Raw genomic sequence first — 15,944 nt, forward strand, 5'->3', positions numbered from 1 at the left:
CTTGAACATCTGGAAGTTCACGGTTCACATACTGTTGAAACCTGGCTTGGAGAATTTTGAGCATTACTTTACTAGCGTGTGAGATGAGTGCAATTGTGTGTTAGTTTGAGCATTCTTTGGCATTGCCTTTCTTTGGAATTGGAATGAAAACTGACCTTTTCCAGTCCTGTGGCCTCTACTGAGTTTTCCCAATTTGCTGGCATATTGAGTGCAGCACTTTTGCAGCAGCATCTTTTAGGATTTGTAATAGCTCAACTGGAATGCCATCACTTCCACTAGCTTTGTTTGTACTGATGCTTCCTAAGGCCTACTTGACTTTGCATTCCAAAATGTCTGGCTCTAGGTGAGTGATCACACCATCATGATTATCTGGGTCATGAAGATCTTTTTTGTATAGTTCTTCTATGTATTCTTGCCACCTCTTCTCAATATCTTCTGCTTCTGTTAGGTCCATACCATTTCTGTCCTTTATTTTATAAAAGACAGAATTTTATAATCTGTTTTAAAAGAATCATTTCTGGAATGAATAGGAAGAGTTAAAGAAAAATTCCAAAATAGAATAAAAACAGTTAGGCTTCTTTCACTTAAAGTCTTTGACTTTGTTCACCTCTTTCACTCTGTTCACTTAAATTTGAGCAAAATCCTTAAATATTCACATATGAAGAAAAGAATTTCAGTCTCCTAATAATCATCATATCAAAGCAGCATTTCAATAGAATTAAATAGATTTTCATAATAGGAAATTTTTAAAAATCATTTGGAAGGGATGTGGGAAATATTTTGCATGAGTTAAAACAGAAATTGTTGTTTTAACAATTTAACATAAAAATAAAGCTGGTTCTAATATCCTGTTTTGTTTATAAATGTCTCTCTGAGGAAAATCTCAAATGCCATTGTTGCCTCAGAAATACTATCATGAATATTTTTTCTCCATGAGTTAAAAAAAAAAAATGTTGAGGTTCTTAAAAGTAAGGAAAAGTTATCTGCAGTACCTCTATTGATTTTAAAAATGATTAAGTTGTATTGTGTTCTCCAATTCTGTAAAGTATGATATAAGAGTATTATAGCTTTGTTTTCAATTCATCATCATTCAAAACTTTGGCATTTTGATCCACTTCTTTGCCCTCATTTTCCTTCCCTTTACACTTTGCCACAAGCATAGTTTCTGAAGAGGCATTTTCCTCAGGTAGTCGATACTTCCTCAAAATAAAGAGGATCAAAAAGGCTGGAATATAGCTTGATCCTCTTATTGCTGCCGGTAATCCAAGATAGATGTATCTATTTTAAAAAAAAAGTTAAAATGTGTTAAAACTTATGAAGATACAACTAGCTTTGCATATTTTTAATTAATAATATTTTATCCCATAAGGACAACAGCGACTAATTGTTTTGCATGTCAGTCTTAGGAACGAATCCCATGAATATTAGGAATGAACCTCATGAACTTTCATTCAATAGCTGATGAATTCTAACTTTTGTTAAAATGATTTGGGGAATATTTTATCCAGGAAAATCAAAATTTATTTTCCTCTTTTTAATCTTCTGTTACTGTTTTTATCTTTTTACATTAAATATACTTTCTAACTTAAATTTAATACTGACAGTGATAGCAGTTTTTTCAGTGTTTAGCAAGAATGCCTCCAAAGAATCACCACTAATTGTAATATTTACTCCTGTGTTTCCTTATATGATCTTCATTAGGTTAAGGAAATTGCTTTCTCTTCTGAGTTTGCTCAAAGTTTTAGTTTTGAACTTGTAAAATATCACCAAATCATTTTTCTGTATGTAGTTAGCAGAATAGCCAAGACTATTATTATTATTCTGAACAAACTCTATTTGTTAGTTTTTACACATTAATAGATTCAATTTGTTAACTTTTTGCATGTATAACTAAAATCACCTTGTACTTTTTGCCTTATATTGAATTTGTCTAATGTCAATATCAAGACTGCATTAGCTTTATAAAATGAACAGGGAAATTTTCCTCCTTTTTCCATGTCTAAGAATAACTTGTATTATGCAGGGATCATCAGTTCATTGAAGATTTGTAAAACTTGCCTTCAAAGCTTCTGGACTTGATGCCTTTGGAAGATGAGAATTTGTGGCTCATTCACATTTTTTAATGACTATGGAAATAGTCATGTCTTTTACATATTTATAGTAAAAAAACGAAGATCATGGCATCCGGTCCCATCACTTCATGGGAAATAGATGCGGAAACAGTAGAAACAGTGTCAGACTTTATTTTGGGGGGCTCCAAAATCACTGCAGATGGTGACTGCAGCCATGAAATTAAAAGACACTTACTCCTTGGAAGAAAAGTTATGACCAACCTAGATAGTATATTCAAAAGCAGAGACATTAGTTTGCCGACTAAGGTCCGCCTAGTCAAGGCTATGGTTTTTCCTGTGGTCATGTATGGATGTGAGAGTTGGACTGTGAAGAAGGCTGAGCACCGAAGAACTGATGTGTTTGAACTGTGGTGTTGGAGAAGACTCTTGAGAGTCCCTTGGACTGCAAGGAGATCTCTTTTTAATCTTCTGTTACTGTTTTATTTTTTTACATTAAATATACTTTCTAACTTAAATTTAATACTGACAGTGATAGCAGTTTTTTTCAGTGTTTAACAAGAATGCTCCCAAAGAATCACCACTAATTGTCCATTCTGAAGGAGATCAACCCAGGATTTCTTTGGAAGGAATGATGCTAAAGCTGAAGCTCCAGTACTTTGACCACCTCATGTGAAGAGTTGACTCATTGGAAAAGACTCTGACGCTGGGAGGAATTGGGGGCAGGAGGAGAAGGGGATGACTGAGGATGAGATGGCTGGATGGCATCATGGACTCGATGGACATGAGTCTGAGTGAACTCCGGGAGATGGTGATGGACAGGGAGGCCTGGCATGCTGCGATTCATGGAGTCGCAGAGAGTCGGACATGACTGAGCAACTGAACTGAACTGAACTGAACTGAACTTGGTAATACATATTTATCTTAAAAACTTCTACTTAATATGCTTCTAAATTACAATGTTTAAAATTCCTAAGTATCTGTATTTATATTTTTTCCATTTTTAATAGTGCTTATTTGTGCCTCTTCTCTTTATTTGCCTTTCCAGATTGTTGTTATTATATTTTAATATTTTCAAAAGCACAGCTCTTTTGTTATCTCTCTGGCCTATAGTCTATTTATGAATTTCTGCTTCTTGTATTCATTTTCCTAGTTCTAAAATTTTCTCTTATAAGGAAACATATCCAGAATTAAAGAAAAAAAGAGTTAAACATATTTATACTCATCACCCAGGTTTTTCAAATGATTAAATTTTGCCATTTTTGTTTCAGACCAGTTTAAAAGATATTAATACATTTAATTCCTCTGTGTATTCCTATGATCCTATTATATTCTAACCCACTCCAGATATAACACTATGTTGAATTTTATGGATTTTGTTCCTACTTTATTTCTATAGCTTTACAAATTACACATGTATCCACTCATACTTTATACAATTACTGCATATATTTTTACATTTTAAATAATTGGCATAATATTATGTTTTTATTCTGAAATTTTTTTCTATCAGTCCACCATTTTAAAACTAGGCTTATACATGTAGTTCTACATTGTTTATTTTTAACTATTGAACTACATTGCAACATATGAACATAAAAGCAATTGTTTTGTCCCTTTTCTGTTTACCCATTTCTGTCCCCTGTAACTTTAAAAACCTAATTATAGTAAAGAAATCACTAAACAATTGAAACTAATTCCTGATTTATGCTTTCTTGAATGTACACCATGTGTTGCCTAACCTGTTGATTCTTTTCCTAAATAAAAAGAATGAAGAATTAAATAGTTAAAAAATGATAAGCTCTCTGCCCTCCAATAGCCCTTTCAGCAATCCTGCAGGAAGATCATTCAGGCAAGATAACACCTGAAGAGAGAGTCAGCCAGTCTGCACTCAAAGGAGAAGAAAACAGAACCAACTCTTCTGCCTCGATGATTCACTGAGATCCTTCCCCCCAATATTTTTCCTTTAAAAACAGTCATGACTGAGCAGAATCCTTAGAGTTGGTCTCTGGACATGAGTTCACCTTCTCCCAAGATTGGCAGCTTTTCTGACTTAAGCACATTTCCTCTCTACCAACACTGCCTCTAGCAACCAAACCTGCTGCTGCTGCTGCTGCTGCTGCTAAGTCGCTTCAGTCGTGTCCAACTCTGTGCGACCCTATAGACGGCAGCCCACCAGCCCCCAGTCCCTGGGATTCTCCAGGCAAGAACACTGGAGTGGGCTGCCATTTCCTTCTCCAATGCATGAAAGTGAAAAGTGAAAGTGAAGTCGCTCAGTCATGTCCGAATATTCGCAACCCCATGGATTACAGCCTACCAGGCTCCTCCACCCATGGGATTTTCCAGGCAAGAGTACTGGAGTGGGGTGCCATTGCCTTCTCCGAACCAAACCTGAGTTCAGTAATAAACACACCACAGCTTACTATCCATTTTCCTATTGGACACTTTTGTTCAGATTTTTTCTAATATTAATAAAAGTGCAATAAACCTTGGTTGACATGTCTCCTTGTACATGTGAGCAAGAGTTTCTCTAAAATATGTGTAAGGAGTTTAGAGGATGCAACTTAGTAGAAAGAAAGAAAAGAAAGAAAGTGAAGTCTCTCAGTCGTGTCCGGCTCTTTGTGAGCCCATGGACAGTAGCCTGCACCAGGTTCCTCCATCCATGGGATTTTCTAGACAAGAGTACTGGAGTGGGTTTCCATTTCCTTCTCTAGGGAATCTTCCCAACCCAGGGATTGAACCCAGGTCTCCCTCATTGTAGACAGATGCTTTACTGTCTGAGCCACAAGGGAAGTAGATACATTTTGATATCTGCAACTTAGTAAATATTTCCCAAAAGTTATTTTCAGTAGTTTTTATTCACCACCAGCAGTGTATGAGAGTTCCTGATGCTCACGATTTGTGTTCTATCATTCTTCATTGTCTATAGTGTCTTTAATTACAAACAAGTTTTTATATGCAGTCAGTCACATTTGCCCATTTCTTGTTCTCTAGTTTGTGTTTTTGTTTCAACCCAAACCCAAGGCAATAAGGATCATAAAGATATTAGGATCTATGGTTGTTGATAATCTATCACTATTGGTCTAATCATATTCCTTTATAAGCCATATGTTTATTTCTCTGGGTTGTGCTTATGTTTTTTTCTTAATTTGAACATTTGTAATTTCACTTTGATATGTCTATTTAATTCACCCTACTAGGCATTTAAAGAGCACTTTTGATCTGAAAATGTATGTCTTTATTAAATTCTAGGAAATTCTAAGCCATTAATTCAGTTTATTTCTGCTATTTCTTCTGCTCTCTGTTCTGAAATTTTCTGAGATATATCTTTTAATTTCTAATTGATCTTTAAAATTACTAAGGTGGTCTTCTGTGTTTATGAGATCAAATCATTAATTATCATTCCAGATAATTTCTACAATACCTACTTTCAGTTCACCAGTTCTCATTTTAACTTACGTGGACTTGAAATTTATTATCTATTTAGAATTCCTTTTATTTCAATGCTATCCATTTAATCTCTAATATTTCTAAGAGTTCTTATTCATATTCTTATTCTGCTAGAATTTTTTGTTGTTATTTCTTTTTCATTTTAATGGGTATTATGCTATCAATTTATTATTTTTAATCCTATTGAGCTGGTTAAACATCTTATTTTAAAGTTTGTCAGACTCTTACATTAGAGTAAATTTAATCTGGAATGAAGTCATGTTTCAACTGGTAATTTGTGTGCTTGTCATTTTACTATTGGATTTATTCATGTATGTTAATGTTTTAGTTTACAAGCTCTTTATGAGTATTTTGTTGTTTGTTTATTTTGGTTTTCTTTGCTTGCTTTGTTTCTCTGTATTTACTCCTCCAAATCTGCTATTTTTCCCTTTGCTTTTCGCACTTCCCTGGGTTCTTAGGCCTTTCCTAGTTTTTTTCGTAGTGATACTATAAATAATCACAGAGGGAGCAGATCATTTGATCTAGTTCTTGATTGTATCTGTATCTTATTCCCTCCTTAGTATCACAGCAATAATATGCAAAATATTTTTTTAAATCTATTTTACAATGAGATTTCTATTATTTTCCTATGGTTGCTGATAGTTGGGTTGAAAAAATACCACTATATATCTAGTAGATAATGCTTACGTAGTCAGGTGGTTCAAATCTTCTATATCCTCATGAAATTTTCACCTGTATTTTATATTTACTTCTTGTAAAAGTGTGTTGCAAATTTCTACTCTGTAGACTTCTGCTTGTAATTTTGTGAATTTTTGTTTTATATATTTGAAGTTATAGTGATAGATTTATATGGATCCATGATTGTTATATATTTTTGGTCAAGTATCTTTTATTATTAAGTAATACCCTTTTTTTACTCTATGATTTTTTCTTATTTTAAATTCTGTTTGTCTTATAGTCAATATAACTGAGGAAAAAGGAACTGATGAAAATGTGAATCTCATTCTGTCTGCTCTCTTCACTGTTCTTGACATATATATTCTTTTACTGATCAAGAGAAGACCTTAGACTCTTTTAAACAATACCAAATCATTTTTTAGTAATTAAAAGAGTTGTCTTACTGCCCATAGTGAGAAATTAAGACAAATCTAAACAGAATTTAGGTCTCCAAATGGAAAAGAATCTGAAAATAAAGAGAAAAATGGAAGAGTTTTGTTCAAAAACAGGTTGATACCAGATGAAGTTTGTTCAAAATCAGATCTATATTTACAAAAAATAAGGCTTGAAGAAACATGAAGAATACTGTGTCAGTGAAATTTACTAAGGGAGAAAAAATATTTTAGAGATCAGAAGTGGATGGCCAAAGGAAGTAAGGATTTAAGCTAGTAAAATGCTGGAATGATGTAGGATTAAACAAGATACTTGAGAGTAATATAATTTAGATAGGTAGTTACTCCACAGACATGGCCTTCAATAATATACTGATTGCAACCAATTTAAGGAACAACATTTTGAAAGCCACCTGTTCTTATATTTATCAAGTGCTTTGAAAATATTGAGGAAATAAAATGAATATGTAAATAAGAAATGGAGATATAGTATCAGTACCTATTTTGTAAATAAAACCAAAAGTAGTCTAGTCTCTTGACAAAGTGTTAGACGTGTACTATGGTACCATGTACCATTTTATACACTCATCTCTGCTTAGAAAGCAATTTTTTTTAAATTACTATCTTTACCTGAAGCTGTTGGAATTATATATCCTGCATGCCCCTGACTCACCACACTTCAAAGTTCCCCAGTGTAAACATGTGGAGTCCACTAAAGCTCCAAAATATATAGGTGCAGGAATTCCAGCTACAATTAAAAGGGAGAAAGAAGAATCCATTAGCAAGGTAAGAAGATATGTTGTTTTGTTTGAAAGTATTAAAATTTTCTCTATTTGTAGAACAGTTTAACAGAATATAAATCTACAGCTTTAAATTTTACTTTTAGAAACTAGAAGTGACTTTTAGAGTTAAGTTTCTAGATTTAAAAAGGTAAGTAATTAGATGGATAAAGGCAAAATAAAAAATTATCAGTAGAGAAAAACATTGAATTAATGATTATTTATACTTTTTTCTGCAAATATTTTGGGCAAACCACACTCACATTTTATTTTAACAAAGCATTGCCTCTTTGCTTTTCAAGTTTATTGATGAAAAGTAGAATGTCAGGTAGGTCTTTTTCAAGTGAAAGGAACAAGTTTTTCATTTCTTCTTGTTCTTTATTCTCATACTAATTACAAAGTGCTATTTAAAAGCAGAAGGGATATTTGCTAAATTGTTACTCTGAGGGAGTGACTTCATTTACTTAGTATTCAATAGTGGTCTGATGTGATATTGGGAAAAATAATTATTTTTACCAAATACTCGTGTACAAAATGCATGTAATCCCACACCAAGAGATTTCTCTTCAGGCTTGACAAACCTAAAAAATTAATGAATTCATAAATTTAAAAACTACCATACTGTCTTAAAACAACTATTTGTATGCTAGTAACGCATTGAGCATTAGCAAATTTTCTTGCATACTCAAGTCTTGACTATTCAAGGCCTAATTATTCAGTTCATAAGTTTCACAGAAGCCCCACCTCTGGTCTTTGGCATTCTATCCGTCACTTTTTGCTCACTCATTTCTATCATAAAGTTATCAAAGAAGAAAACATTTCATATCAATTGATTTCTACCCCAGTATCCTCTTAAGTAGTTTGTGATTCTAATGGTTACACGTTTAGCCTCAAACCAAAGAAGAATGCAACCCTAAGTGTATTTAAATTATTTGTATTAACAAAATACAGAAAAGCCAAGGATTTACATAAGTAAATGTAAACAGAAAAGAAAACAAGAATAAAAGTTCTCCAAGGAAAGTGATTTTAAAAAATCCAAAGCAAATATATTTTAAGTGATTTGGTATCTATTTAAAAGCTGCACAGTTTCATCCATTCTTTCCAAAAATTCTCCCACCTTTTCACCATTACCTGAAATTCCTTAGGTAGAAATGTGTGTGTGTGTGTGTGTGTATAAGTCGCTCAGTCACCTTCAACTCTTTGGAACCCCTTGGACTGTAGCCTGCCAGGCTTCTCTGTCCATGGAATTTGCCAGGCAAGAATACCAACCCAAGGATCAAATCCAGGTCTCCTGCATTGCAGGCAGATTCTTTACCACTGCTCCACCTGGGAAGCCCTTATATGTGGAAGTGAAGACTATCGTTTCCGGCGGCATTTTCTATGCTCCACTCACTTTAGCATTAGCATGGCTATCTGCTCAATGAATTCACTTAGAGATTTCCTCTGTATTCCCTTCCCTTCTTTGACTAATCAAAGCTGAGAAAATGAAAGCAAAATTTTTAAACAAAAGGACACAATACATTTAAGCAAAAACATCATATTATTGGTTCTTACCAATTATCTTACCAATTATCAGATTATCTTCTTAACTTGCTAATGGATTCTTCTTTGTCCCTTTTAAGTGTAGCTGGAATCCCTGCACCTAAATATTTTGGAGCTTTAGTGGACACCACATGTTTACAATAGGGAACTTTGAAGTGTGGTGAGTCAGGGGCATGCAGGATATATGATTCCACCAGCTGGCAGAATATGTTAAGATAGAAATCTTTAAAATTTGCTTTCTAAGCTGACTGTGGCTCAGATCATGAACTCTTTATTGCCAAATTCAGACTTAAATTGAAGAAAGTAGGGAAAACCACCAGACCATTCAGGTATGACCTAAATCAAATCCCTTATGATTATACAGTGGAAGTGAGAAATAGATTTAAGGGACTATATCTGATAGACAGAGTGCCTGATGAACTATGGACAGAGGTTTGTGACATTGTACAGGAGACAGGGATCAAGACCATCCCCATGGAAAAGAAATGTAAAAAAGAAAAATGGCTGTCTGAGGAGGCTTTACAGATAGCTGTGAAAAGAAGAGAAGTGAAAAGCACAAGAGAAAAGGAAAGATATAAGCATCCAAATGCAGAGTTCCAAAGAATAGCAAGGAGAGATAAGAAAGCCTTCCTCAGCAATCAATGCAAAGAAATAGAGGAAAACAATAGAATGGGAAAGAGTAGAGATCGCTTCAAGAAAATTAGAGATACCAAGGGAACATTTCATGCAAAGATGGGCTCGTAAAGGACAGAGATGGTATGGACATAACAGAAGCAGAAGATATTGAGAAGAGGTGGCAAGAATGCACAGAAGAACTGTACAAAAAAGATCTTCACGATGGAGATAATCACAATGGTGTGATCACTCACCTAGAGCCAGACATCCTGGAATGCGAAGTCAGGTGGGCCTTAGGAAGCATCAGTACATCAGTACAAACAAAGCTAGTGGAGATGATGGAATTTCAGTTGAGCTATTTCAAATCCTAAAAGATGATGCTGTGAAAGTGCTGCACTCAATATGCCAGCAAATTTGGTAAACTCAGCAGTGGCCACAGGACTGGAAAAGGTCAGTTTTCATTCCAATCCCAAAGAAAGGCAATGCCAAAGAATGCTCAAACTACCACACAATTGCATTCATCTCACAGGCTAGAAAAGTCATGCTCAAAATTCTCCAAGTCAGACTTCAACAGTGTGAACCATGAACTTCCAGATGTTCAAGCTGGTTTTAAAAAAGGCAGAGGAACCAGAGATCAAATTGCCAAAATCTGCTGGATCACCGAAAAAAGGAAGAGAGTTACAGAAAAACTCTGTATCTCTACTTTATCTCTGCTTATTGACTATACCAAAGCCTTTGAATGTGTGGATCACAACAAACTGTGGAAAATTCTGAAAGAGATGGGAATACCAGACCACCTGACCTGCCTCTTGAGAAATCTGTATGCAGGTCAGGAAGCAACGTTTAGAACTGGACATAGAACAATAGACTGGTTCCAAATAGGGAAAGGAGTACGTCAAGGCTATACACTGTCACCCTGTTATTTAACTTATATGCAGAGTACATCATGAGAAACACTGGGCTGGATGAAACACAAGCTGAAATCAAGACTGCAGGAAGAAATATCAATAACCTCAGATATGCAGATGACACCATCTTTACGGCAGAAAGTGAAGAAGAACTAAAGAGCCTCTTGATGAAAGTGAAAGAGGAGAGTGAAAAAGTTGGCTTAAAACTCAACATTCAGAAAACTAAGATCATGGCATCCAGTCCCATCACTTCATGGCAAATAGATGGGAAAACAGTGGAAGCAGTGGCAGACTTTATTTTCTTGGGCTCCAAAATCACTGCAGATGGTGACTGCAGCCATGAAATCAAAGACACTTTCTCCTTGGAAGAAAAACTATGACCAACCTAGATAGCATATTCAAAAGCAGAGATGTTACTTTGCCAGCAAATGTCCATCTAGTCAAGGCTATGGTTTTTCCAGTAGTCATGTATGGACATGAGAGTTGGACTCTTAAGGTGAGTACCAAAGAATTGATGCTTTTGAGCTGTCATATTGGAGAAGACTCTTGAGAGTCCCTTGGACAGCAAGGAGATCCAACCAGTCCATTCTAAAGGAGATCAGTCCTGAGTGTTCATTGGAAGTACTGATGCTGAATCTAAAACTCCAATACTTTGGTAGCTGAGGCGAAGAGCTGACTCATTAGAAAAGACTCTGATGCTGGGAAAGATTGAAGGCAGGAGGAGAAGGTGACGACAGAGGATTAGATGGTTGGATGGCAGCACTGACTCAATGGACATCAGTTTGAGTAAACTCCGGGAATTGGTAATGGACAGGGAGGCTTGGCATGCTCCAGTCCATGGGGTCACAAAGAGTTGGACACGACTGAGTGACTGAACTGAACTGAACTGATGGGCATTTTCTTGGCATAAGTTTTTTACTACTTTGAAAAACTCTTCAGCACAATAGAGTGAGATACAGTTGACCAGTTCACTATCTAACACAGATTATTTAGGCAACATCAATGATTTTACTCAGAAAGAAGTAATAAAAGTCAGGAGACCTCACATGACCCTCTTGCTCCCATGGTTACCATTTAATATAGGAAATATGGTATTTAAATTTTACTGAAGAGTTTTTCTTTCTCCTCTACCTCTAACATACCACCTTATGATCTCACAAAAGCATGAAATCCTTATAGCTAAGAAGTTACAAAACACTTAGAAATAAAACGTCATGAAAATATTAGCTGAGGTATAGCTAAGGCAATACTTGGAAGAAAATTTATCATTTTATATATATTAATCAAAATGAGCAAATTATGTAAGTATTAAACTCAAATAGTTAGATATAGAACAACAGAAAAAAGACCAAAAAAAATTTTTAGTAAATAAAATAAAAAGCAGAAATAGATGAAATAAAGAGCAACAAAACTAAAAATTGCTTCTTTGAAAAAGAAATTAAAAGCGACATTTGGCAACAATGATCAAAAATAAAAATGCAATAAACAAAATACAGAAAAAATGGAAAATCCTTCAGATATATCAGAGAATATCCAAATGACCAAAGAATATTATAAAGAGTTATGCAGTAACATCTGGTATAAGTGTAAATGGAAAATGTAAATAGACACTAACATTAAATTGAAATGTTATAATGAAACATTCATGAAAATAATGAAAATAATAACCAAGTATCACTGACCAAGTAAGCCCAAAGTACAAGTAGTTTTATGAGTGAGTTCATAAAACTTTCAACAAATAGATATTTTAAGTAAGTAGTTCCAGAAATTGAAAAATAGAAAATTTATCAATTCATTTTGTGGGCCTAGAATGATTCCAAAACAAACAAACAAACAAAAAGAATAGAAAATAACATTTATGTTTTACCAATCATCATAGATACAATAATTTTAAATAAATTATGATTTAAATGTGACTGACTATGGTTTTTCTTAGATGTCCAAACAGCTCAACATAGAAAAATCTATCACTTTTTTTCACTACACTAAAAGTACTGAATTGGAAGATTATATGTAAATTTTTTCCTAGAAGAGGAAAAATAGTAGTTTGATACTGATTTTATGATTAAAAACTCAGAAACTAGATGAAAATATATATACTAAAAATCTATAGCAAGCATCATATTTAATGGAAAAATTTTATACGGTTTCTGTTAAAAGTAGCAAAGAACAAGGATACTCGTTATCACCATTACAGTTTAACACAGTTTTGGAGGTCCAAGTTGATGCTATAAGAAATTTTTTTAAAATCTAAGATGTATAAGCTTGAGAAGCAAAGAGATAAAACTCTCCTTGTGTGCACATATTTCTATAAAGAACACCTAACAAAGTCAGCAAGTTATCAGAACAAATAAGAAAAATTGCTGGATAAATAATGAATGTTAAATAATCAACAGCATTTCTCTAAACCAACAATAACCAACTAGAAAATATAAGAGAAAATAGTACCATATTAAATTACAAATAAACCTATATCCATGTGTTTGGATATAAATGGGTACATATATAATTGTACATGGTACCATTTTCTGTGTGTGTCTATATATACGTGTGTATGTGTAGTATCTATACAGGAAATTTTAAATAAATGGAAAAATATTTCATGGTCACAAATATTTGTTGTCAGAGTTTCTTTAATTAATATATATAATCCATACAATCAAAATTCATATGTAAGTATAAAGATTCATGCATCAATAGCTAAGTCAGTTTGGGGGGAGAAAAAGGAAGAGTGAAGGTGAAAGTGATGAGTGGATGAAGAAGCACTACCGTATGAGACATGAATATATGCAGTGTCACTACTTTGAGAACAGAGAAATAAAACTCTGAAAGCGTGAAAACATCCTGTGTTATATAAAAACTTCAAATATGATAAAGATGGCACCATGAATCAATGGAAACAGGACTTCTTATTTGTGCTATGATGTTAGGAAAACAATTGTTTGGATAAAAATAACATTGAATATCTCTCTCCCTTTCACCACACATAAAGATAAACGTATGATGATTTAAAGAACTAGGTAAAAGCTATGTAACTCGTAAGATAAAATTTAGGGGAATATTTTTATAAATTAGTAATATAAAAGCCCTTTTGAAATGTGACTCCCCAATACATAAACCCTAAGGCAAGTAAATTGTCAGATTTCAGTACAACAAAAGTTAGGATTGAATTTCACAAAAAAAGCTATGAAAAATTTTGAAGAAAAGATGAGAGATCAGGAGAAGATAATTGTATCAAGTAAACAATATTAGATTAACATCTATAATTCACCAGAAAACTATAGGAATTATCATGAAAATGGACAAAAATAATGAATAAGCATCTTGAAGTAAAAGTACTAGTAGCTAGAAAAAAATTTAAGGAAATTATTAAACTCATTGATTTAGGAAATCATGTATTAAAACACCAGTGAGCTACCATCTAATACCCATTGGAATAGTAAAAGTCAGAAAGTTCAGTAATTCTAAATATTAGTGATGCTGTGAAAGTGAAAATGAAAGTTGCTCAGTCATGTCCAACTCTTTGAGACTCTATCTAGTTCATGGAATTCTCCAGGCCAGAATACTGGAGTGGGTAGCCTTTCCCTTCTCCAAGGGATCTTCCCAACCCAGGGATCGAACCCAAGTCTCCCGCATTGCTGGCAGATTCTTTACCAGCTGGGCCACAAGGGAAGCTCAAGAATACTGGAGTGGATAGCCTATCCGTTCTCCAAGGGATCTTCCCAACCCAGAAATTGAACCGAGATCTCCTGCATTGCAGGCGGATTCTTTACCAACTGAGCTATGAGGAAAACCCAATGGAGAGGCATGAATTGATGGTATGAGAATAACTCATAAATAAAAGCAGTATTTGGTGAATTTATATTTGCATGTGCATTTTGAACCAAAACAAATTTGTAGCACAGTATTGTTTCTGTGCATATAAAATACAATACACAACAAACAGTATTTTACAAAGGAAAGCATGTATTTAAGACTGTATGTCTATCATATTAATGTGGATGCCTATGGTGATAGGAAGTGGGAAATGGAATGAGAAAAATAAAAATAAAGTAAAATAAAATAAGAGAAAAACCTTACCCCACCTAGGATGAACTATGAACTGAGAATTACAATCAATTTAACTCTTCTTCAAGATGAAAAAAAACTATGGACTTTGTTTACTAGTTATGTTTAAAATTGCTTATGAGACACAAAGATGCTGTCGTTGAAAAAGCTTGTGTGATAAACCTAAGTTTACAATCTAGCTCTCCAATTTCCTAGTTTTAGTAAGCCCTTCAACATTTATGTATCACAAGAGCCTCTTAAGACAGTTGAGCATTCATTATTATATCCATTTTTTATTAAACAAAAGTAAGCCAGAAAGAAAAACACCAATACAGTATACTAAGACATATATATGGAATTTAGAAAGATGGTAATGATAACCCTGTATGTGAGACAGCAAAAGAGACACAGATGTAAAGAACAGACATTTGGACTCTGTGGGAGAGGGAGAGGGTGGGATGATTTGGGAGAATGACATTGAAACATGTATACTATCATGTAAGAAACGAATCGCTAGTCTAGGTTCGATACAGGATACAGGATGCTTGGGGCTGGTGCACTGGGATGACCCAGAGAGATGATATGGGGAAGGTGGTGAGAGGGGGGTTCAGGGTTGGGAACTCATGTACACCTGTGGTGGATTCATGTCAATGTACGGCAAAACCAATACAGTATTGTAAAGTAAAAAAATAAAATTAAAAAAAAAAAAGAGCTCAGAAAGATCAATTCACCTGCCTTTGCCCTGTTGATAATAACTGGTGAAACTGGGACTTCCAACAGCTTTTAATTCCACTGTCCTAATACATCAGACTACAGGAAATGAACTATAGGCAACCACTCTTACCTAGGAAAATGACCATTTCATATGGTTTAGCCTAAAATATAAATGTGTCTCTTCTTGTGTTAAACCATGAGCGTCTGCTAATTTAACTCTCAGTAATAAGGTAGGAAAGATAGGGAGGGAAATACCAGCAGATGAACATTTAAATTTGTTAGCTTAAAAATTTTTGTAAAATTCAACAATGCTTATTTGGAAAATCTTAATAAATGGTATGATATATTAGAGCACCAAGTTCTTAGATACTGTGAGCTTCACGTGACTTTCTTAGAAAAAGCTTCCATACTAAATAACCAGACATAAATCCAAATAAAGAAAATAATTATTATACCTCAGGAGAACCATATATCCAGGTATGGCAGATAAGGAAAATATGAAACTACTGAACACGGACAAGATTAAAAAGTACTGTAGCATCATGGAACAGTCCTTTCCTTTGTCACATAGCCCAAGAACTGCAGATGAATTTCCTGGTGTTTGAATGCAGCTACAATTTTGGAACACCTGCCAAAAATAATATATTACCTTATGTAAGGAAGGAAACTCTTGAACACAAATCTTAAATATTTTCTTTTCCCAGTTAGATC

At 34.1% G+C, this 15,944-nt stretch overlaps 1 protein-coding gene across 1 annotated transcript in view; it reads right to left on the reverse strand.

The window, feature by feature from the left end:
* Nucleotides 1-540: 540 nt before the first annotated feature.
* Nucleotides 541-15,944, reverse strand: part of SLCO1A2 (solute carrier organic anion transporter family member 1A2) — a 52,903-nt gene continuing 37,499 nt past the window's right edge. The window contains exons 11-14 of the mRNA XM_040235303.1: nucleotides 15,689-15,861; nucleotides 7,924-7,988; nucleotides 7,259-7,376; nucleotides 541-1,278 (exon numbers count right to left, since the gene is read on the reverse strand). Of these exons, the coding sequence (XP_040091237.1) occupies nucleotides 1,062-1,278; nucleotides 7,259-7,376; nucleotides 7,924-7,988; nucleotides 15,689-15,861 (573 nt within the window). The 3' untranslated portion in view covers nucleotides 541-1,061. The remainder of the gene's footprint in view (nucleotides 1,279-7,258; nucleotides 7,377-7,923; nucleotides 7,989-15,688; nucleotides 15,862-15,944) is intronic.

Source organism: Oryx dammah, unplaced genomic scaffold (assembly GCF_014754425.2).
Source record: "Oryx dammah isolate SB20612 unplaced genomic scaffold, SCBI_Odam_1.1 HiC_scaffold_29, whole genome shotgun sequence".
Lineage (NCBI taxonomy): Eukaryota > Metazoa > Chordata > Mammalia > Artiodactyla > Bovidae > Oryx > Oryx dammah.